General features: G+C 36.8%; 1 protein-coding gene across 25 annotated transcripts in view; it reads right to left on the reverse strand.

Moving 5' to 3' along the window:
- TRDN (triadin) overlaps positions 1 to 25,390 on the reverse strand; it is a 280,670-nt gene that overhangs the window by 200,673 nt on the left and 54,607 nt on the right. For all 25 annotated transcript variants that reach the window (XR_011471806.1, XM_070417613.1, XM_070417602.1 and 22 more), the window contains 3 exons: positions 14,680 to 14,739; positions 3,040 to 3,093; positions 897 to 956 (listed from right to left, as the gene is read on the reverse strand). Coding sequence is in view for 24 of the 25 variants with exons in the window: in XM_070417613.1 (XP_070273714.1) it covers positions 897 to 956; positions 3,040 to 3,093; positions 14,680 to 14,739 (174 nt within the window). In the remaining variant the exon portion in view is untranslated. The remainder of the gene's footprint in view (positions 1 to 896; positions 957 to 3,039; positions 3,094 to 14,679; positions 14,740 to 25,390) is intronic.

Genomic DNA, 25,390 nt, shown 5'->3' on the forward strand with positions numbered 1-25,390 from the left:
TTTGATCGTGTATTTGATTTTTGGGGGTTTAGTATTAAGAACTTGGGGATTCAATGGTTAAAATATTAATCAAAATGCATGATTTACTTTTTCTTTTTAAAAAACAATCCTTAATTAAAATCTTCTAAAAATCAAACTCAATGTGTACTACTGGCCAAAAGCTGTAAACCTTATTGTCATAGTAACAAATTACCTAAAACATCTTCTTGAAACAACATTCATTCAATATCTCCTCGTTTCCATGGTTCAAAAGTATTGTCACCATGTGGCTCAATACATTCTCTTTTTAGTGTCCACAAGGCTAACGTCAAGTTATTAATAGAGTGGCATCTCTTACTAGAGGCTCTAGGAGGAATGGGCTTTCATACTCATTCACTGTGTTGCAGAATTTTTCTCACACTTTCCACGTGCCCTCCTCAATTTTCTTATGTAAAGGATGTTTAGGAGAGCAACAAAGGTCAGTTCTTCTGCCACTTCAAATCTTTCTCTTTTGCTCCTTCTCTAAGGTTTTTAAAAGTTCATGAAATTACATTGAGGTCACTTGGATAATTCAGGAAAATGTCTGTATTTTAGATGAATTTTAACTACTTCTGCAAACTCCTTTCTGCTATATGACGTAACATAGCCACTGGGATGACATCAAGGGATGAAAGGCATGGGGTCCAAAATTCTGCCTACCACATATGGGGAAGTTCTTTATTCTCCTCTCAAAGGTGCTCAATTGTTTTATGTATTCAGTTTTATTATTCTTTAAATATTAAATTTAAAATGTAGGGCCAAATTAGTGTTTTATGTAAAGGAAACTGTGAATGCTTACAATCATCCAGCTGTTACCCAAAATGTAGACTTTAACAAAAAAAGAATTTAGTTATGAAAATAATCAAGAGAAAAGTTACCTTTTGCCATTGTCTTTGTTTCTTGTTTTTCTTTTTTCTCAACTTTTTCCTTGTGAGTTGCTTAAATAGAAAATTTTATATTAGTACACACTTTTAATAGATTTTAAAACCAAGTTTTCTCTCTACCTCAGTCTTATAACCACCAAAATAATGAACTATTTCAAAGATTTATGACTCTAAAGAGCCAAACTCAGAAATAAAGAGCTACCAATGTAATAATATCTGAATAGAGTCCAATTTTAAAGACTTGGAGTTAAGACTGAGATAGCATTTTGAATGCTAGACTCAATCTACTTTTTACTACTCCCAACAGATAAAGTTTTCAAGACAAACAGAGAGAACAACTTTATAAGAATTTGTTGAAAGATGTATCATTTTATCAGGAGGAAGTACTGCCTTTACGATTAATAAAAAGAAATATTTAAATCAGGACCAGAGCTTTGATTAAGCACAGTATTTCTGGATGAGGACACCACTGAATGATAGGTTTCACTGCATGGGACTGTCTTATGCTTTGGCAAGATGTTTAGCTTCTCTGGTCCCTGCTTCTCAAATGCTCTCCACTCCAATGATGCTTTGATCACCAGAACTTTTACCAAATACTTTAAAGGGACAGCAACTTTGGTAGATTACTACCCATAAAAACTAATCATATAAAACTACTAAGTACAGCTTTTTAATTGAACAGTATTAAACATGATACCTGAAGCATACCTTCACATTGTCTATGTAATAAATTAATAAGACAATATGAATTTACATTATTAACTTAAATTATATTTACACAGACTGGTAAAACCTTGTGTCTCACAAAGTTTAAGTAAAGGAGTTTTGAGAAGTCCAATAGCATGTGCAGCTTATTTTTGTAGTTCAAATACATTAAATTGTGTGGTTTGGTACCCAAATCACCACACATCCCTCAATATTTACATACTATTTATTGAAGAAAATAATGAGAATTAAGTATATCATAGAAAATTAAATGATAACATAGATTCCTAAATATCATAAAGGATTCTAGCTAAGGTAATGTTTCACATAACAAGATAATTCAGCAGGCTATGCGTGCTGTGGACCCATACATCAACTGAAGTCTAACCCTAATATTCTAGGAATAATCCACTCTAAAACAAAAGCAAAAAAGTAACTGAGAATTTTATTTCACATCATATATTAAAACAGATTTTTGATGAATTAAAGTGAAATGTGAAAGTTTTTAAAACTTGGGGAAAATATTAACTAGTGATTTAATCTGTGGAAAAAGATTTAAAAGCAGAAATACCAAAAGTAATATTTATCTGGCCGCATGCAAATTTAGGAATATAAACACACATACTCACACATATCTATTCCCACAGACAGACACCATTACATTAACTACAAAACTGAAAAAAAATTTGAAAAGTGACAGACAAGGATATATACTCAAATGAAATGCACACATATTATCAGGAGAAATAGGTAATGAATACTTATAGTTACAGCAGAAATATAAATTTCTAAAGTTCATACTTAACTCTTTGAATCTATAGATATAAAGCAGTTAAAGTGAAAAAATGTATCTCTACTTAAATGCAGTTTTTTTAAGAGAATGAGGAAAATATCTATTTACTGGTATTGAAAGTTCTCTAGATAATATTGATAAATTGTAAAAGTCAGAATAGAGGACATGCTAAATTTTGTGTGGAAAAACATGGAGAAACAATAAGTTATATGTCTTATAAATTCATGATGAGGCTCTGAAAGATACACATAAAACTTATAAAAGTCTTTTACTATGTATATGTATAGGTAGGACGCAATGGGAACCTGGAGGGTGGGAACAAGGCAGGAAACTTTTAACAACGTATCTTTATGCATTAAATAATGAGTCTGCATTATGTATTCTAACCAAATAAATAAGACAAAAAATAAAAATCTAAAGTCTAGTCTAATAGATAATCAAAATATGCAACAGAGTTCAAAAGTCTTAAGCATTTTATTTTCTTCAACCCAGAAATTACTCTTTTCAGATTCAATTATAATAAAATTATCATAATATAAATAAAAACATAAATTTATGATCATCTAAAATCTGATGTAAAGAAGAGGCCAAACAGGAAGGAACCAATGTCTAAGAACAGCAATAACAAAAACACTATACCTTTCTTTTCAGGTTTTTCTTTTTCTTTTACTTTGTCTTTTTCTCTGTGTGTAACTGGAAAGAAATAGACAATACTTTTTATTAAAGTAAACAGAATAAATGATGAGATGATTACATGGCAGTCTTTGATGTCAAAAACTTACTTTCTGCCTTTAGAAATCCTTCTTTAACTGGCATGAGGTTTTACAAAGAGGTTTAACCATTAAGATAATTATAGATTTCTTTACTTCTATTTTCACTTTATAACAAAACTAGTTCTAATTGCAAAGATAAGAATACCCCTCAGCTTTTCCAAATTTTCAAGTTTAACTTAATTAAATGAAAAAGTTTTAAAATTTCTTATGCCATATATCATAGGAGCCTGGCTCAATACTGGAGAAATGCCAAACATATGAGCATAAAAATTCAGGAGATAATCTTCTGAAACTGAAGGAAAGTATAACCAACCTAAATAGTACATGTTAATCTTCTCCAGAAACAATTCACAATGAAAGTTTTTGAAAATATAGTGAGATAAGACTAGATGACACCAAATCCCTCCAAAGTAAACAACATGTAATTTAATATTAGCTGTGATCCAATTAATTAATATAGTCAGGCTCCAATTTAAGTCATATTCTTACCCCACAATGTAATCATACATCTTATTAATGGCACCTCCAATTATCTAAGCTAGAAACATGGAACTCACCTAGAATTTGTCTTTTATTTTCCATTTTGTTCATTTATCCAACTCTTTCATACCTGTTTAATATTCCTCTTACCTATCTTCTTTTATCCAATATTACATTTTCTGACAATCATTTATTTACACAGAAATACAGAAAGAGTATCTGCCAAGTGCTAAAGACCCTGCTAGGCAAGACAGACTCCATGATGTCAACAAGCTAATGGATGCTGGATGCTAAACAAATAATTATACAGATAGTTAATTGAAGTTAGTATGGCTGCTATGAAGAATATATATATTCCTGGTGGCATGTCAATGTGCACAATGAGACCCAATCTAGTCTGTGTGTACGGAGAAAGCCCCGTGGTAGAATTGACATCTACAGATACAAAAGATGAGAAGAAATTAAGCTAGTAAGGGAGTGGAAGGAAAAAGAAGAGACAATTTCAAAAGTTGAAGTAGGATGTTCTTCTTAGGTATATGATTACACATATGCTATATAATAAAAGCCAAATATGCTAAGTGTCTGGTTGTCCATTCAACCATTCAAAGCATAATATGCTAATGATATGCTAAGGCCGCTCAACTGCTCTCTATGATGTGCACTGACCACCAGGGGGCAGACACTCTGACTGGTAGGTTAGCTTGCAGCTGGGGTCTGGCTGATCGGGATTGAGCAAGTAATGCCCTGGAGCCCTCCTGTGGTTCCTCTCTGGCCCCGATTGTGCACTGGTGGGGTCCCTCGGCCTGGCCTTCACCCTCTCACAACCTGGGACCCCTCAGGGGATGTCAGAGAGCCAGTTTTGGCCCAATCCCACAGGCCAGGCCAAGGAATCCCACTGGTGCACAAATTCGTGCACTGAGCCTCTAGTTATTACAATATCCTGACTAGTCTCTTGAACCTTTAGGTTTAGATTTTGTTTTCAGAGTAACCTTGATAACATGAATATCTGATTATACCACTGACCAGTTAAAAGATTATCTCCCTCATTGCTTAGCATGGTATCTGTCATATAGTAGGTGCTATATCCCCTTGAACTTTATATCCAATTATAATAAAACCCTTGGAGTTCCGCTGTGTGCTCTGTTAATGCCTTTGCATCTCCCCACTGCTCATTTTTACCTGGAATTTCCACACCCCATGCCTTCACCTTTACGAAATGTTTTTTGACCTCTACTTATTTTATACACCAACTATACCATGTGCATAATTCTATTTTAGCAAGTAAATAAAAATACTGCAATTGTTCATATATCTGACAACCCAGTAGGTGAAATCTCTTTAGGGACTACTGTGCATTATTTTATTTTTGCATCTGTGGCTCATCATATGGTATCTGTCACATAGTGGACTCCTAATAGATATTTTTGAATAAGTGAAATTCTAAAGTATTACAAGAAGAGTTATTTTCATCTTCTAGTACAATTCTATTCATAGATGATGTGATATAGATATAATAAGTACGGTTTGCTTCCATCACAGACCATTTTTACAATGTGTTAAAAATTTCTTAACTAATTAAAAGCCAGTGAGAAACAAAAGAAAAATATTCCCTAGAACATCATTTTTTTTCATTCCACATTCAATGATTCTTTGAGGTGCTTCTGAGTTACTAAATGCAATATAACTATCTGACAAAATAAGGAGAGGACATCAGTATTCACACATGACCACGATAGCTTAGTCCAGTTTCTTTGGATTACTATTCATTAAGCTGAAAAACCCAAATAAAATCTTGGCAAAAACAAAGCCTCTTTTAAAGTTTCTCTAGGGGAAACCTAGTTTGTGTGAGATAAGCTGTGCTTTCGGAACCCTGATTGTCAAGGCCCCCAGGAGAACACCTAATCTGCCTCTGCGAAGGACCAGACCTCTCCCACCTCGGACAGCTGGCTGTCCACAGCACTAAAGGATTTTCTGGTTGACGTGTTCCCCGGGTGCAAATGGGAGCATTCACACAAAATCAGAAGAGCAAGAGAGCTGCATTCAGACTCAAAGCAGCATATGAATGCCTCTTTTCTCTTACCCTGTGGGAGAATCTGGTTCCTCGCCGTCTAAGTTTTGATTTGCAGACACAGTCCTGTATGCTGGCATTTCATTATCCCCCTCAGAAATGGCACCGTAAGAGTTTTGTGAAGCAGCTGGATCCTGTGCTCTAGGGGAGCTGTTCAAAATGGCAGACAGCCGCTAAATCTTCTTGGACAGAAACTTCAAACTTTGGCAAGACTGAGCTCAAATACCAAGTTTTAAAATGTCTCTCATCAAAACAATGCAATCGTCAAACAAACTGCCTTAATGATCGCTCTAAAATAAAAATCATTTGCTCTGATGATTGCATTTTCTTGTGCATCTCTTTACTCACAACCCACAACCAGAAGTTTGCATATGGACGAAGAAAAAGGTACCCTCTTTTTTGTCACCAGATCTGTTTGGCAGGTGACATCTTAGCGAGGCCAGTTTTAGCTCAGGGTAAAATAAGCTGGTTGCACCTGCTAGAGCTTAATTTGTTTGTCATCCTTATTTACAAGAAACAAAAGTCCCTTCGGGAGGCTGATAATTAAAAACAAATGGAGTCCACCAGTTGGAATGGCCCTGATGTTTGGCACCCGAGTTGGCATGGCCCTGCTGTTTCTGCACTTGCCCAGATTCTGACCTTTCCCTGACCAGAACATTCGGCTCAACTCAACTCTGAAGTGTGTCTCTCAAACTTCCCCATATGGTCCCTCTCCAGCACTCTGCAAGCTGTGCTCTGTGCTTTCACAGCGCTCGGCTCGGGCAACCTGCCAGTCAGGCTCTGTGTCCTTTTCTGAAGTGTATCCGAGCTCACAGTGCTCCTGACCTTGAGACTCTTAGTCAGCTAAGCCTTCCTAGGGGCCCAGCTGTAGGCACTCAGGGCCAGATTGTCACAGCCCTTTGCTGGTCTCTCTGCTCTTACCTCAAAAATGAAGTTTTGGTGTCAAATTTTTTTAAGTTTTATTTTGTAAGGACTACTATATTCTTCAATGGATGGTTAGCAAATAAATTTAATGAACCCAAACTGGAATTCATACTTGACCTCAGAGTTACTTAAGATGAGTTTTGAGTGCTCAAATCAAAACAAATCAGATGGGAAAGCAAGTGATCATTACCTCTTCATATTATAAAAGACTTTGGGGAACATGTTAGCTGTAATAGATTTTGCTGATTTTTCTTTTAATTAATTTCACTGCTTCTCAGCTTTCTGGTGTTTATCTTGTGGAAGCTATTAGCACTGAAGTGGTCTATACATTTTAAGTATGTCAAATTTTCAAACAGCTTCATAACTTTCATATATACCCATGCTTGCATTCATCATTTTTTTATGAAAGAAGAGCAGGATACAAATTCACTTTAAAACCCTTTAAAAATTCTGCTTTAGCCACCACTAAACAAAAATGTCAGTTATACCTTTGGTTAGTATATATGTCTCTGCGTGTGTTTCACTTTTTTTTGGTAATTAATTAGTACAACTTCCATTCTGTGCTCAGGCAAAATGATCTATACACTTTAAGCAATATGTAATGATATATTCCTGAGTATAGAAACTTTTCAAAGATTGCATTATTCATTCCTGCTATGGGAAGGATTTATCATTTTAAATTTAATAAAAGCACCCCACTTTAGAGCTGGTTGGAATCAAGTCAATTAGCCTGAATTTCTTTATCCCTGGAGGAGAAAACATGGGATCATAAGAGTCCCTTGCAGAATAGAATAGAAATATAGTTGTCAGAGAGCTAAACTAGTATTCTCTCAAAACTAGGCTGCCTTATACACCCCAGAATTGTAAGCTTGTTCTATGAGCCAAAGTGTGGTGACTGGATTCTCTAAGCATGTTATCTACAATCTAGCCCAGTGATGGCGAACCTATGACACGCGTGTCAGAGGTGACACGCGAACTCATTTTTGGGGTTGATTTTTCTTTGTTAAATGGCATTTAAATATATAAAATAAATATCAAAAATATAAATCTTTGTTTTACTATGGTTGCAAATATCAAAAAATTTCTATATGTGACACGGCACCAGAGTTAAGTTAGGGTTTTTCAAAATGCTGACACGCCAAGCTCAAAAGGTTCGCCATCACTGATCTAGCCTATAATACCATACACACATCTTTTCCATAATAAAATTACCTTCATTTATGTATTATTAAAGTGAAGATTAGGCAAATTACCCCAAATTAAAAAGCTCATCTGATACATATACATTAAATCACAAAACATAAATTTAAATTCCAAAATAGGAGATTTACTCTGAAATCTGGCTTAATTGTATGGGTAACTTCCCCTTCACCCAGGGCTACAGAGCCAGTCAGAACAGTCACTATGGAGGTGACACACAGCTTTGTGTAGTCTTCTGTTCTCATTTTCCAGGTTTATTTTGCACTGCTGCCAGAGAGGAAAAGAAAATATATTTTGTACTTTAATGAGTCAATTATATACAGCTGAGAGAAGGCAAAAGTAAAAGTTTGTACAAGCTGACTAAACTAATTTGTGGGCTTTTGAAAGCATTTTTACAAAGGGCTACATGATATTTAGATGCATTTTAATGTCCTGTCCTTTTTGGCTTTTGAACCACAATCTTCAGCAAAATCCTATGCCAGCTTATGATTCCTGCCCTGTAATTGTTTCCCAGAAACCATTCTAAACCAATCAGCATTATTTTAATATAAATTACCGTTTTATTAAAAATGGAACAAGCCTAGCCGGTGTGCCTCAGTGGTTGAGTGCCGACCTATGAACCAGGAGGTGACAGTTCGATTCCTGGCCCAGGCACATGCCCAGGTTGTTGGCTCAATCCTGGTCGGGGGCCTGCAGGAGGCAACCGATCAATGATTCTCTCTCATCATTGATTCTATCTCTCCCTCTCCTTTGCTCTCTGAAATCAATAAAAATACATACTTTTTAAAAATGGAACCACTCTGTAAAGTACATGATTTTCTAACCACCATGCTATACATCTGAAACTATTACAGAATATTATTGAATATAAACTACAAGTAAAAAATAGTTAAATATGTATATGTAGATAAAAAATATATAAGCCCTAACCAGTTTGGCTCAGTGGATAGAGCATCAGCCTACGGACTAAAGGGTCCTGGGTTCAATTCTGGTCAAGGGCACGCACCTTGGTTGTGGGCACATCCCCAGTAGGGAGTGTGCAGGAGGCAGCTGACTGTTGTTTCTCTCTCATTGATGTTTCTAACTCTCTATCTCTCTCCCTTCCTCTCTGTAAAAAATCAATAATATATATATATATATGTATATATATACATAAAATGTTCCTTTGAATTTGTGCATATGGTAACTGCTATGAGTTGAATGTGTCACCTCAAACAGATGTGACCTTAGTTGGTCTTCACAGAGGTAATTAACTTGAAATGCAGTCACTAGGGTGGACCTAATGCATGACTGATGTTCTTACGAAAATGGTAAATTTGGACAGAAACAGATATGCACAGGGAGGAGAGACAGAGACACTGGGAGGATAGCATTTGAAGATAAAAGCGGAGATCAGAGTGATCTATCTAGAAGCCAAAGATTGCCAGACAACCACCAGAAAGCTGGGAGAAGCATGAAGAGATTCTCCCTTATAGTCCCCTGAGAAAATCAACTCTGCTGAGATTTTGACTTTGGCTATCGATTGATGGTTTGCAAATTAATTTAATTAACCTCTGTCTCTGACAATAAAGTTATGTTATTTTAAGCCACTCAGTTTTTTAAAAAATATATTTTTTATTTTTTTATTTCAGAAAGGGGAAGGAGAGAGATAGAAACATCAATGATGAGAGGGAATCATTGATTGGCCTCCTGCATGCCTCATAATAGGGACTGAGCCTCAACCCCAGCATATTTCTTTGACTGGAATCGAAACTGGGACCCTTTAGTCCACAGGCCAATGCTCTATCCACTGAGCCAAACCAGCTGGGGCTAGCTACTCAGTTTTTGATGCTTTCTTACAACAGCCCTACGAAAGGCCTAAATCTCAACCTACCCATGCCTCTAAGGCCCTACCAGACAACTACAGTCAAACTACTCTGCAACCAAGGTAGCCAGTTACCTCCTCAACCACAATCTCTCCTCCAGGACATCTCTTTGTGGAGTTATACCACCTGCTGGTATAACTCTGTATTTGCTTTTCTAGATTTCTCATTGGACTGAGTCTGATTGTTCTTTAACTTTTTAGTGGTCTGTATAGTGTCTGGCATAAAGTAAATGCTGTAAATAAATTAATGTGTATCATCATCTGATGGCTATGGCTAGTTTTTCCATGTACAATATGTGTCTTCCAGGGTATCCCCCTTTCCTTTGGCTGGCTCCCTCTGATGCTGACCACATGTCAGCACATACTTCTGCCATGTGAACTTTCTCACCATTTCTGAGATCAGTTTGGCACCTGAACATGGGACAATCCAGGTGGTAGAGCAGAAACATACTGTTCTGAGTCCTAAAAGGCCCTCCTTTTGTCTAGGAGACATCATCGACAAGGTTCTCTTATCTCGGTATGTGTTTTCCACCAGGTTCTAGTCATTTTTGGTTAGTTCTGTTCTATGAGTAAATTGAAATGCTTAATAGTTAAATAGAAGCCTAAATGTTATCTGAAAACAACAAGAAAATTTGCAATTGCAAAGAAACAAAACAATATGCAATTAAAAAAACACACAACTAAATGGAGAAAAATAATGTTAGTATTTATCTCTGGATAATTACATTGTGGTTCCTTTTCTTTGTTTTTTTTTGTTTTGTTTTCAAAATTGTCCAAATTAATCTGTATTACTTTAATCTATATCATTATATTTTAAATTTTATTGTGGGTGTTTCCTAATTACATCTTACAGATTGTTTTGTTCTAATATGGAACTCATTATCAAATACTTCAATTGCTGTTGACCACATAAATTTGACATTGGAGTGGTCCAATTAAAGATGCATAAAAACAGAAATCTCAAAGGAAAAATTGCTCATAGGAATTAATTATAGCTTAACAAAATAGAGAAAATGGATACTTAATTCATTATTTCAACATTACTGAGTGTGTTTCATGTGTTGGGTAGTTTGCTAGATGTTAAAAAATTAATTTGATATTAATACACATTCAGAGCTGGTAGGAATCTGAGAGACCACTGAGTCTGAAGTTCTTTGTTCATAGACAACGAAACAGAATAATAGGAGAAAATGCCAGGGTTGACCTAGAACATATATGAAGACAAACATAGTTTCTGCCCTCAGTCAGTTAGATCAAGATACCCACAATTAAAATTTGTGTCAAGCTCTAGCTGGTTTGGCTCAGTGGATAGAGCATCGGCCTGGAGACTGAAGGGTCCCGGGTTCAATTCTGGTCAAGGGCACATGCCCAGGTTGTGGGCTTGATCCCCAGTATAGGGTGTGCAGGAGGCAGCCAATCAATGATTTTCTCTCATCATTGATGTTTCTATCTCTTTCTCCCTCTCCCTTCTGTCTGAAATCAACAAAAGAAAATATTAAAAAAATGTTGTGTCAAAATGCTTAAAGAGTAAAGGCAGGGGTGTAACAGTACCATGGAGAAAGGGTCTCTGCCCCAGATTAAGGGACAGCAAAGGAGGCCTATTAAAGACACTTACATTCTATCTGAGAACCAAAGAAATGAGCAGAAGCCTGCCAAGTGACTACACAGGAATGGCCAGATGGCCAGAGAGAACTGTATACAAAAGCCCAGAGTTATAAGACAGCAGCAGTGCCTGCTTAGAGACTGCCCCAAAATTCAGCCTGTCTAAGGAAGAGAGGGTGCGGTGGTCTGGAGTGGCATGGGGGTGCAGGAGGAGATCTGAAAGTGAGGGGGAGTTGATGAGTAGGTTGCAGAGGAGGGAGGGTATATGTTCAAGTGCACAAGCTGGGAATTGGTGGGGCTGCCAGTGATCATATGAGAAGGGCTTTACATGTGCCGGCAGAATATGTGGCTTTATCTCTAAGGCTCAGTGATGGCAACAGATAGATTTAAGCCTGTGAGTAGCATGAATTGCCTGGATTTTAGGGGTTAATGCAGGAAAATCAGTTAAGGAGTGACTGTCATAATCTGATTGAGAGATTGATTGTTGAGGAGATAGCAGTGGAGAAGGAGAAGTAAGAATAGACCATGTTATTAGTTCAACACAAGGTCACAAGTATATAATCTATTCTGATCATAAAGTAAGTTACTACCTCCTTAATGTGGGCCAAAAAAAACAAGATACAAACATTAATTAACATCTTAGAGCTTATACCTTAAAACCAAAATAAGTACTCATTGCCAAGTTAAAAATTAAAGGGCTTTGTAAAACTGTTTACTCTTTAGCTTCATAAAACTGTTCCTTTTGTTCCCTAACAAAAAATATCAAACAAAATAAATAGATGGACAAAATAGGAATAAAAGTTACCTTGGCCTCATGAATTAAAATCGCTTACATAATGTAAATGACTATAAAAAACACCTAATTTTACATGAAAAAGTGTCAGAATTGAAACATTAATTCTTTGATACTTTAAAAATAAACTAATTAGCATATAATATGAAATTATTTTGGAAATGTATATTCTCTGGGATTCATATTCCAGTAGATGAGTCAGTCACCTAAATGTAGGATTCCATGGCTTTCCCAATGACTTCACACTCTTAAAACCTTTACAATTCTATATAAGTCCCTTGAAGGAGGAAAGAATAGAGACAATAGGATGTCATGTAGCTTCTATCATCTCCAAAATTTTAATCTCCCTCTAAAATACAACAACTTCGGCATAATGGATCTTTATAGACTGAGATATTTGCTGGTTTGTCTGTAACCATTGCAGGCTACTAACTACTTGAATATACTGTATCTTTTCTTTCAATAGTTCAAAATACTTTGATAACAATTAAACTTCAGGAACCTATCACATCTAACCGTAACTGATATGGAACGTGGCATATATAAAAACATATATTTATCTACATATGGGAACAGTTATAAAACCACATTTACTTTCTCACTGAACAGTTTGGGAATAACAAAAAAAAGCAGGCATTATTCTACCTGGATGAGGAAACGAAGCACTAAAACAAAATATTTTGTTACTACTCACAGAGAAAAACTGTGGGGAAGTGGGGGAAAAAAACTATCTCTGAAACCCGTTTCAGTGTTGAACAGCTGAAGTTTCAGGATATATATTCAGGTATTAATCTCTAGCCAAGCCTTTGAGAAAGTTATTTTAAACCTCAGCCAAATTCACTGTTTTAATTATGCAAAACTCACTCGTTTAATAAACCCACTCTACAGCCCACTGCTCAAAGTCTTTAACAGCAGGATTCTAATGGAGCCAGGTCCAAAATGGAAATGGTGCCATCTGCATCACCCCACCCGCTCCGGCAGCACTGCTATTAAATTAATCGTACAGTCTGCAGGATACAACAGCAGAGACCCCACTGGTGTGGAACCAGTTGAGTTTCTGTTTAACCCCCAGCAGATAGAAACACTGAGCCAGCTCAGTCACGGCTAGTCAATCTGTACCTAAGGGCTGTGTCCAATTTCCCTGACCAACGGAATTAAGCACCAAAGAAGGAAAGGGAAAAGTAAGAAGACATTAGTTCCCTAGCTACAAATATAAATAGGTTTCGATTGAGTAAGCTTCAATGTCCCTGATTGTATAAGAATTGGCTGGCCAATATGAAATGAATTTAAACAATAGGATTAAAGATAGAATGTCTGCAGAATGAGTCCAGGTCTTCACAAAAGGAAGGACATGAAGCATATCTTTTTTAAATGACATTTTAAATATATGTTTACATATTGGTATAATTTTAGGTTAATTATTACTTCTATTATTTGAAACTGTACTATTTTGCAATTTTGGTATTTACTGCAGGTAATTTTGCATTATCCAGTTTTGACATAATAAATATTAGACAACATTCAATTTTTATCCCTCCAAAATTCTTTTACTTTCTGTCTGTATCACACAGTAATAGTAATAATGTTTTCTTTCTGCCCTGGCAAAAATTAAAATGGTCAGTTGCACCCAAAACTCATGGGAAACTGACCATTGAGGAGACCTGGACATATTTAGAAATATGTTTTTTGCTTTCCATGTTTCTTTAAAGTTATATGACTCCATGGGCCACCTCCCCGCAAACACACTCACACAAAAATTAGGCTTGTAAAATGAGCAAGACAATGCTGGTCATACAGCACTGTAGTTACTGGGTTCAGCTCACTTGAAAGGGATATTAATCATCATGCCTCACCTTCCATATACCACTTAATGCTTAGTAAGAAAATTGTAAGGCCTTGCAGTACGTATTTCTACACCAAATATTTTAAAGGTATTGCACGGAATAAAAAAATTCAAGGTTAAGATAAATTGAACCCTCACTCATTATAGTATACCAGAGGCCCAGTACACGAATTCTTGCACAGGTGGGGCCCGGCCATCCTGTCCTGATGGGGGCCCATCAGGCTGGGCCGGTGTGGGGAAAGGGCTGTGGGCAGTTGGCGGCCAGCCCCGCCCCCAATCAGGGTGTTGAGGGCCAATCGGGGGCAGGGCCTGCTGGTCGGGGAGGCCAATCGGGGCCGGGATCAGGCTGGTTGGCTGCTGCAGTGTGTGTCATAGCCATGGTCATTCTGGTTGTTCTGGTCGTTCCGCCATTCCTGTTGCTGGGCTTTTATATATATAGATTATTAAAAATGTTTGCTAATAAGTCAAAAATATGATTGTGGTACTATCTTAGTAAATATCGGATGTAAATAATTTAAAGATTATCATACATTTTGAAGTTATTTCTATTCTAATCATTAAATATTATTTCTATATGCGTGCCTGAAGTTAAATGAGAAGTAAAGGTACTTATTTAAACACTATCAAAAATTAAAACAAAAGAAAACTAAATCTGAAAACTTCCCTTTCTCATATAAATGTGTATATATACACTAAATAAAAATGAGAGTAAACACAAAATTAAACATTTACCTTTAGTTTGAAGTTTCCTTTCAGGTTTCTCCTCTTTTTCAGTTTTTTCTTTGCGTATTTCTAGGGGAAAATAGAATTTATAATTTAAAAAGTCTTTTTGAAAATGTGCAAAATATAGACAGTAGCTATGACTCCATAGCTATTCACCATGATGCCTCAATCATTATATCTAACAATAACAAGCTTATAGATGCCTAAAAGGATTTTATAACATATTGCTACAAAAAATTACTCATTTATTGAAATAAAGAAAAAATGTGAATTACCTCAGATTAGAGTTATTTGAAAAAGTTTAAAAACTTATATCAATGGAAATATATTGTCACTGTTTTCAGTGTAAAAATTGATCCCAAAGTATAATTATGTTTTATATCAGTTACTCTCTTTTTTTAAAAAAAAATATTTTTATTGATTTCAGAGAGGACAGGAGAGGGAGAGAAAGATAGAAACATCAATGAGTGAGAATCACTGATTGGCTGCTTCATGCAAGCCCCACACTGGGGACCAAACCTGCAACCCGGGCATGTGCCCTGACTGGGAATTGAACCGTGACCTCCTGGTTCATAGGTCAATGTTCAACTACTGTGCTACTCTGGACGAGCTGTTTTATATCAGTTACAAATTAAGAATACTTAGCAAGAATGTCACTTAGATTTAGGAAGACTTAGTTTTTACATATTAAATTAAGAATTTGTAAAATGAACTGTAACAACTATCTCATAAAATATGTATATATCAGAAGCAGTGACTCTAAGCTATATTTATAATCAGAATTTGGTATTTAATTTAACCAATAATTACTGTAAGCAGATATGACCCATTTCATAAAATAAGTTAGTTGTTACATTTTTCTAAACATCAGGTTTTAAGAAATATATTTAATTTGCTGCTAGCTTCAGTACATATGCATTTGCAAGGGTTAGAAAATGAAGTTAATTCTGAATTTGCAGTTAATTTGGATAGATGTAATTTGAGATTAGAGTTTGCAAATATGATTACTACCTCTGAAAAGTGACTTAATCTTAAATTCCATGGTTTTTCTTAGGAAAATGCTAATGAGGTTTACTTATTTAATTATCACAACTTTATCCCACAGATGGTCTGTCATGGTGCTAATTACTGTATATATTTTAAACTCTCCATTTGTAAATTAAACTTTAAATTTTGGTAATTTTTCTATAAGTTTAAAATCAAGACTAACCATAAGGAAATCCTAAATATCTTCAGAAAAGACAGTTACTGAGGAGAGACCAAGATGGCGGCGTAGGTAAACACCGGAGACCGCTGCCGCAAACAACCATTTCAAAAATACAACTAAAAGACGGAACGGACATCACCCAGAACCACAGGAAGGCTGGCTGAAGAGAGACTCTACAACTAGAAGGAAAGAGAACAGCAAATCGAGGCTCAGAGGCGGCGCAGTGTGGAAAATACAAAGGTACCGAGGTGCGCGCTCAAAGCGGGCTGGTGGCTGAGGGCACGGTTGTCGTTTTCTGTCGGGAGTGAGTCTCAGACTCTGGGCTCCAGATCCGGGCGAGTCTCTAGGGACCCAGACTCAAACGGGAGAAGCGGGATTATCCGGCATCAGTTGGAACCTGAGGGCAGCTTTCTCTCCGAGGTTTGCAGCGGCTGCCGGGGTTCTGAGAAGCAGAGCCTCTGGGAACGGGACTGAGAGTGGCCATAACTGCTCCCTCCGCCCGCCCTGTTGATCCCGCCCTGCCCAAACCCTGCGCACAGCCATTTGCCGATCGCCTCAGGCAAAGGCTGGATTAGCGCCTCCCCAGAAGGCAGACGTTTTCCATACAGCTGATTCCTACAGCCAGTCGGCCTGGGGGTCAAATCCCTCTAGTGTTAACTACAACAATTAAGGCTTGGCTAGAACAAGACTGCGCACAGAGACCACAAGGGGGTGCACCAAGAAAGCATAAAAGATGCGGAGACAAAAAAACATGACAGAAATGGAGGATATGGAGCTAAGAATCGCAATTTTGAGGGCTTGCCATAAATTTGTGCAGAGCCTCACGAAAACTAATGAGACCCTCGATGCTACGATAAAGAAATTAGAAAGTAAGCATACACGGACTGAAATAAAGAATATTATACCCAATAGCAGACCAGAGGAGCACAAGAATCAAACCAAAGATTCGACAAAAAACACCCTATTGGAAAAGCAAAATGAAAAAAGAATCCGAAAGTGTGAAGATAGTGTGAGGAGCCTCTGGGACAGCTTTAAGCGGACTAATATCAGAATTATTGGAGTGCCAGAAGATGAGAGACAGCAAGATATTGAAAACCTATTTCAAGAAATAATGGCAGAAAACTTCCCCCATCTGGAGAAAGAAATGGACTTACAGGTCCAAGAAGCGCAGAGAACCCCAAACAAAAGGAATCCAAAGAGGACCACACCAAGACACATCATCATTAAAATGCCAAGAGCAAAAGACAAAGAGAAAATCTTAAAAGCAGCAAGAGAAAGAGGCTCAATTACCTACAAGGGAATACCCATACGACTGTCAGCTGATTTCTCAACAGAAACTTTGCAGGCCAGAAGGGAATGGCAAGAAATATTCAAAGTGCTGAATACCAAGAACCTACAACCAAGATTACTTTATCCAGCAAAGCTATCATTCAGAATTGAAGGTCAGATAAAGAGCTTCACAGATAAGGAAAAGCTAAAGGAGTTCATCACCGCCAAACCAGTATTATATGAAATGCTGAAAGGTATCCTTTAAGAAGAGGAAGAAGAAGAAAAAGGTAAAGATACAAATTATGAACAACAAACATGCATCTATCAACAAATGAATCTAAGAATCAAGTGAATAAATAACCTGATGTACAGAATGAACTGGTGATTATAATAGAATCAGGGACATAGAAAGGGAATAGACTGACTATTCTTGGGGGGAAAAGGGGTGTGGGAGATGGCGGGAAGTGACTGGACAAAAATCATGCACCTATGGATGAACACAGTGGGTGGGGAGTGAGGGTGGAGGGTGGGGTGGGAGCTGGAAGGAGGGGAGTTATGGGGGGAAAAAAGAGGAACAAATGTAATAATCTGAACAATAAAGATTTAAAAAAATAAATAAATAAAATTGAGGCTTGATCAGAAAAAAAAAAAAAAAAAAAAAAAAAAGACAGTTACTGATTCCTGTTCTCCTGTTAAGGAGGTAATCACCACTGTGAAGATTTCCTTCCCTCATTTTTCCTCATTAATTCATCATCAGACTATGCAGGGCCACTGCTCCACCCTTATTCCATCCCTGACTTTGAATATGGCAATAGAGATATAAAAGAGTTAAGATACTCACTCACATCTCTTTAAAAACACAATTCACTAAGGTGCCAGGAAAGATCTCCACAGGGCACAGGAAATGTTCATCTTCCTGGATCTCTGTTTTTTTGTTTTGTTCTGTTTTAATTTCTTCTTTATATGTCTATAGATCCTACTTCAAAGCAGGGTTTGTCATCTTAGCATCATTGGCTTCTTGGTTTGAGTGGATCATTATTTGGAGTGCAGTGGGTATTCTGTGCACTCATGGTATTTAGCAGCACCTCTGGCCTCTATGAACTCAATGGCTATAGTCTCATCCCTAGTCATAACTATGAAAAATGTCTTTAGACCAGTGGTTCTCAATCTTCCTAATGCCGCGACCCTTTAATACAGCTCATCATGTTGTGGTGAGCCCCTATTTCATTGTTACAAATTGAACATAATTAAAGCATAGGGATTAATCACAAAAAACAATATGTAATTATATATGTGTTTTCAGATGGTCTTAGGTGACCCCTGTGAAAGGGTCATTCGACCCCCAAAGGGGTCGTGACCACAGGTTGAGAACCCTGCTTTAGACATTGCCAAGTGCCCCTGTAGGGCAAGATGATCCCCAAGAATATGTTGAGATGGCTCAGAATTATATTTCTTTTGCTTACCCTTTTGAATTTGGGTTCTATAATATTTTCATTATTAAGTAACAAAAATAGTGTTGCACTGCAATGTATCATATAGAGCTACATGTGCGGATACTTTTGATCAGTGTTTTAAGAAATGTATTGTTTACAAAGGCAAAATAAAATTTCATCTTATAGATGATAGGCAAAAAAAAGCTAACAGTAAGTGCACACACACACACACACACTCACAGAACTTGTATCTTTAGAACAGTTTTAAAGACGCAAGATAATCAGCCTAATTAGTTATCACCATACAGACTTACACTGTCCAATGCAGTAACTACTAGACACATGTGAATATTAAGGACATGATATGTGGTTAGTCCAAATTGAGTTGTGATATAAGGATAAGTACACACTGGATTATGAAGACTCAGTGTAAAGAAGAATGTAAAATATCTCATTAATAATTTTACATTAGTTACAGATTTTAATGATATAATGTTGGATATAATGAAGTGATGGTTTTAAATTTATGTGTCGTCTTGGCTAAACTACTATGCCAAGTCATTTAAATGAACACTACTCTTAAGAGTTGCTGCAAAGGTGTTTTGCAGATGTAATCAAAATCCCTAATCCATTGATGTTAACTAAGAAAATGATTCTGGATCATCTGGGTGGGCTTGTCTGATTCTATTGGGAGGCCTTGCAAACTGACCTGAGGCTTCTGAGGGAAAGAGAAGAAATTCTCTCTTTGGCTACAGTTTTGGTCCCTGCGTATGGGCTCAAGTTTTCCCATGACCTTCCCTTCCTGACTTATATAGTCAGTCCCCACAATCACATACGACAGCTCCTTATAATGAATGTCTCAATATAAAATATATTAGCAAAATTTCCTACTGGTTCTGCTTCTCTGGGTTAGCCCTGATATCCTGATTGGAGTAAATATGTTATTAAAATTAATTTTTATAATTATTTTTACTTTTTTAATGTGGCTCCTTAAAATTTTTAAATTACATATGGGACTCACAATTTACTACTATTGGACGGCATTGGTCTAGTCCTATGGGTGGGCAAATGATCTTTTTTAAAATCTAAAGTCATCTACAGGGTTAAATATTTTACAAGTGAATTGAAAAACTAAACTTAGAATGTCCCCCTGCCAATGCTATCCTGCTTCCTTCCTCCTATGCTAACCAACAGGGCTGTGGAGAGGATTGGCTCCTTGTATAATTTAGGCCAAAAAAAGCAGTATATTGTCAAAGACAAGAGTGTGTGGTCTTTGGACATGCTAAGGGAGTCACCTTAAGAGATGATTTCTTACTCCATGTAGTGATGAATTTGAATACAGAAAAGGGATGAAATATTGTAAATTAAAATGTTACATGAAATGCTACATTCATTGTGAAATGAGAGGCCTTAAAATGGTCATTTAGAATAATAGTTTTCCTTTAGAGGTAGGGGTGTGTGTGTGTGTGTGTGTGTGTGTGTGTGTGTGTGTGTTCCACACACATCTGTTGGCACCTCAGAAGAATAAGAGAGATTCCGGAAATCACACAGGAGGATTAGACTTGAGTTAGAATCTCTGCAGGAGTCGGTGCTAACGACATCCTGCCTGGAAATCCTTCACAGCCCCCCAGCCTGTCTTATTCTGGGGAAATACACTGCTTGGACAGGGTGGTGCTCTAAGGGACTAGATCGGCTATGTTGGTGCACAATGGTGTTTCCTGCAAGGTAGGTGGAAGCTTGTGCATGAGGAAACTCTATGGATAATAGAGTAAGCACAACCCAATTGTGTAACTCAGACCAGTTTCAAAGATAAAGCCCCATTTTATTTATTTTTTTTAACTTTTTGCTGATGCTGCACTTCAGCCTAATCCAAACCAGGACAACCCAATGATCTGAGCAGATCCACTCAGTGTTTTTGCAAATAGGGGTTATACACAAACACACAAACACACACACAAACACACACACACACACACACACACTTTGCAGCTCCGAATGAGCAGAAATATGACAACTTATATGAGCATTTTTTTTTTGCAGGAACACCACAAACTGATTTTTTAACTGATGTTCCTTTAAAGACCCTTAGTACTTCTATGGAGGCAAGTGTGGACAAGCACAGCTAACCTTGTAAAGGCATACACACACCTACATTCGTTTCTCATAAAGTACAAAAGGAATTCATTTCTGATGATTCAAACTGAAGGATAAGTTAAATGCCTCTGCATCTTTTGTCGCCACATTGCATTTTCTCTGCGGATTGGATTCCATCACTAGTGTCACCCTCTGTGGCTATCGGATGTCTGAAGAATCCAGTAAAGCCTCTACACAGTGTGCCAGTTCTCTCTCCACACACTTTGGCCAGGAAATGATGACCATCCAGGCACCTGTCCAAATGAGTACAACATGCTACCAATTTAGACTTCACAAGCAGCTGATGCCTGCTTTGTTACTCTCCATTGATCTTGTCAACTAAGAGCCTTTTGTATACTAGTAAGAACACAAAATTAAATTTAAAAGATTTAAATTGGTAAAGTAGAAATTTATTGCTCTATGGTTTTCAGCAAACTTCAAAGAAAAATAAAATTCCTTATATTATATTTGGCCATAGACAGGTGACTGCTTCCACTGTGTATAAAATGACAGCAATGTATGACAGCAAAAAAAAAAAAAAAAAAAACAGTCTAAGAACAGTTCACTTGGACATGAACCAATCCTGGACACAGGGACAAAGAAGAAAGTTAAAGCAGTCACTATTTATCTCCAAATATGTGTGCTTCTTTGCAATTAGGTTAGAGACCTATAAGTCTCAGCATCCGGTCCTGGTTAGAATCATAAGCCATTTTGGTACCAGTAAAGCTTAAAGATTGTTTTGTGGCTTACAAGGTCCAAGATTCCCTTGGTGGCCCAAATTAGAATGCTTCAGTATAATGCAGAATTTTCAGGTCTTCTAGTGAATGCTGCACATTCTACGGGGAACACATAATTACTCAATAGACCAGCAATTTTCAATTGGTATGCCGCAAGAATTTTTAAAACAAGCAATACCTGACTATTTAGTCAGGTGCACTGATCTCTTTTACCTTAGATTGTCAAATAAAAAACTGACAACAGCCAACATAACAATAGCAGTCTGATGTGAATGAATCAAAATTATACCTTTTTTTTGTCAGATCGGCAAAAAATATATTTTTTGGTGTGCAGCAGGATTTTAGTAATTAGTTTAAGTGTGCCATGAGATGAGAAAGGTTGAAAATTGCTGCAATAGACAAAATCTTTAAAATGTCTCCAAATTAGAATTGACGATTTGTTTTATTACCTTGGTTCTCCTTCGTCTTCTTTAGGCATTTAATTCTATCAAAATGTGTTCATCTAAGCTCTCTGTCTCCCATGATGCCAATAGCAATCAGGGACCAGCAGATTTTCTCAAGACTCTCTGAGATCACCTTTTTCATATGTAACTTGGGAAAAGAGGCCATGGGTACTAAAAAGGAAAAGAATGCCAGCAATAGCAATCAATGGGACCAAAATTAGTGAAACTAGGTTGCTGTAATGATTCTGAAGAATAACTTTATTTTGTAGTGAAGTCTTTCTGGGTTCTTTTGTTATACTACATGCATTTTGCTTGTGATAAGTAGTTTCTATCTACTTACAATCATAACAAAGCTTATTGTTGAGTAGGTAGTTTATCATTTTGTTTAAGACTTACGTGGCCAGTTTAAAGCAATTTTTCTCTATCTGTATGGCACATTGTTAATAAATAAAAATATTATGAATCAAGATTTTTAAATAACAGACTCAAGAAGTTGAAGGGGTAATCTCTGTCACCAAGGCAACCATCCTGATTCTTTTAGATGACAACCCACTTTATTAAATTATTATGAGGGTTGTGAATTTCAAAGAATGCCTTTTATCATTATGTTTTCTATATATATCTCGCAAGTACCAGACAATATAGAATGCCCACATACATTTTTTTCTCATTTTAATATTAAAAATTCAAATTATTTATTCATTTGAACATATCTCTATTTGCAAGATTCAGCCAATTGTGATTAGTACACAAAAGTTTAATTATGATAAATAACCAAGCACACCTTTTTATCTTTTTAGTAACTAATTAAGAAATATTATGGGGATCTTTTTTGTTGAATTCTGACTATTTTAGATAAATATACCAAATGATGTATAAGTCTTTGTATTTTCCATGATTTTCTGATGATTTTTCTGTGGGTAAACAAAAATTCTGAGGAAAGTACACTACAGGCCAACTATTACTGAAGGAAATAAAGAGAAATATTTTCTCCCCCTCAAATCACCTTGTGTTTGTGATTCAGTGGGCATACACTTCAGATACAGTGATAGGCAAATGTTGAGGACAGTTTCCTTCAGTAATGTTGAATACCATAAACATAAAAATAGTTTGGATCTTTATTTTGTTGGGTTTGATTCTTTGGTAAATGTCATAAAATAAGCTAAACTTTTTAAAAAAAAATTAGTAGTCTCAACATAGCATACTATTGACCCCTACAAAAATTTTAAAATAAAGATAATACCTATTACATTTCATTTTTGCCATTAACTTAGTCATCTCACACGAATCCATTTTTTCCTTTGAATTTTATTTTCTCAATTATAAAATGAGATGCTATTTCCCACATGTCCATAAACCAGACAGAGGTGGAAATGATGACATATGATACCGTTTAGGAGATAATCATTAGTGGAGTTTACAGATTTGGATGAGGTTTTGACGGTGTCAGTATTTGAGCTTCATATTGGATGATATACTAGACAGGATCAATGTGGCTGTACATCAGAATCATCTGGGGTGATTTTAAAATCAATTCCTGAGCTGCAGTCCAAACTTAATCAATTACTGTAGTCTCTCATGGTGAGGAACCTTTTAGAGCTCTCCAATTTCAATCAGCTCTCAGGTGGTTTTAGAACCACAGTCAGAATACTGTCCTGATGTTTCTCAAATTTTAATGTGCATGTGAGTCGCCTGGGGAATCTTCTTAACATGCAGATCCTGATTCAGTTGGTCTAGAAGGAGCCTGGTTCTGCATTACTAAATCACTCTCAGAAGATGCTAATGTGGCTGCTCCGTGGAGCACGTTTGAGTTGTGATACAATTCAGGGAGAGTCAAATACATTGGTTTTGCTGAAATCCTTTGGGAAAAGCATAGTCTTCTCTCCTGAGTTGCCAAAGCAAAAAAAGAAATTATATATATCTATATAGATATAGATAGATAGATATAGATATATATAGATAGATATATAGAGATAGATATAGATATATAGATATTCACACATACACACACACACACACACACACACACATACATGTACATATTGGCCTCAAGCTTCTGGTGATCATAATTGCCAGGAAGAGGATATCCTGACTGAGAATTAAGCAAGTGAAACAGATGAACAAAGCAAGGTCATGAGTAAAGAGAGAGGTGGGGGGATTTACTAATGACGTTAAAAAACCTATATCTCGACATCTTCAAACCAATTTTACTCTTGTATTTTTCACTTACTTGAAGTAATAAAGTATATTTTCCACTAAGCCAGTTTGAAATGGATTTTGGTCTTTTGTGGACAAAATAATTCTAATGAAGACATCATTTAAATTTGATACACAGAGTTGAGAGCCACTGATAAATTTTCTGTTTTGATTTTCTAAACTATATTTTTATTGATTTCAGACAGAGGAAGGGAGAGGGAGAGAGAAATAGAAACATCAATGATGAGAGAGAATCATTGATTGGCTGTCTCCTGCATGCTTCCTCCTGGGGATGGAGGCCAAAACCCAGGCATGTGTCCTGACTGGGAATCAAACCATGACCTCTTGGTTCATAGGCCTAAGCTCAACCACTGAGCCACACTGACTGGGCTCTGTTTTGATTTTTTAAAACTTATTTTTCAGCCAGTTTTTCTAAATGAAAATACATAATCTGGAACAGAGAACACATTAAGCCATCTGCATTCAACCTGCACCTTAGTTTATCATGATTTGGGGAAAAGAAACATACAGAGCTAGAGAGAAGAGAGTCTGGAATACAATGGACCTAACAGCTTTCCATTCATACACACCTCAATTACGTATCCAATTTTACTTAAAGGTAAGAATGTAGCAGCACTGAGATTATTCTTGCTCTAACAAGAACAGCTTAGAATGGTTGGGCCTGGGTTGCGTTGTCTCAGACAGCCTTTTCATTCCCCATGAGGCTGATGCCAATATCTGATCTCTTGCTTTCTTTGGCCTGTTCCTTCGGGCTCTGCTCTTACCCACTATTCTTTTCATCATCCTGGTTCTAGTTTTCTTGCCTTGATGGAGGCAAACTCTTATTTTAGCAGCACATGGTACTAAAGTTACCTGACATGGTGGGTCCAGAACTCACAACAGCTGCAACTACTTGGGAAGTGCATTTCTGGGTCATTCACCATATTTCCATTTACCTCGGCTTCCTCAGACTTTTTCATCCTAATGCACACCTCCAGGCCCACTGTCTATTCTCTCCGGGCTTTGTTCCCTGGTCACCACTGATCTGATCAATACTGAGAAAGACAGTATAAAGCACAGAGTTCTGTCCGAGCTTGAGGGAAGTATACAACAGTGCAGCTATGAAGCTGAGTTCTGATTGAGACTTATTTAAAGAGGTCCAAAAATAAATGTATCTTCTTAACAATGTTACTATGACCTACCTAGTAACCAATATTCTGAGACTATGAATTTTAACAAGTTTAGTTACCTGTCCATTCTCCCTCCTTTTCTCCCCATATTTTTTCGGGCACTTAGTGTCCA

The sequence above is a fragment of the Myotis yumanensis genome, unplaced genomic scaffold (assembly GCF_028538775.1).
Source record: "Myotis yumanensis isolate MYYU_CA2020_CCGP unplaced genomic scaffold, mMyoYum1.0.hap1 SCAF_6, whole genome shotgun sequence".
In the NCBI taxonomy this organism is placed as follows: domain Eukaryota; kingdom Metazoa; phylum Chordata; class Mammalia; order Chiroptera; family Vespertilionidae; genus Myotis; species Myotis yumanensis.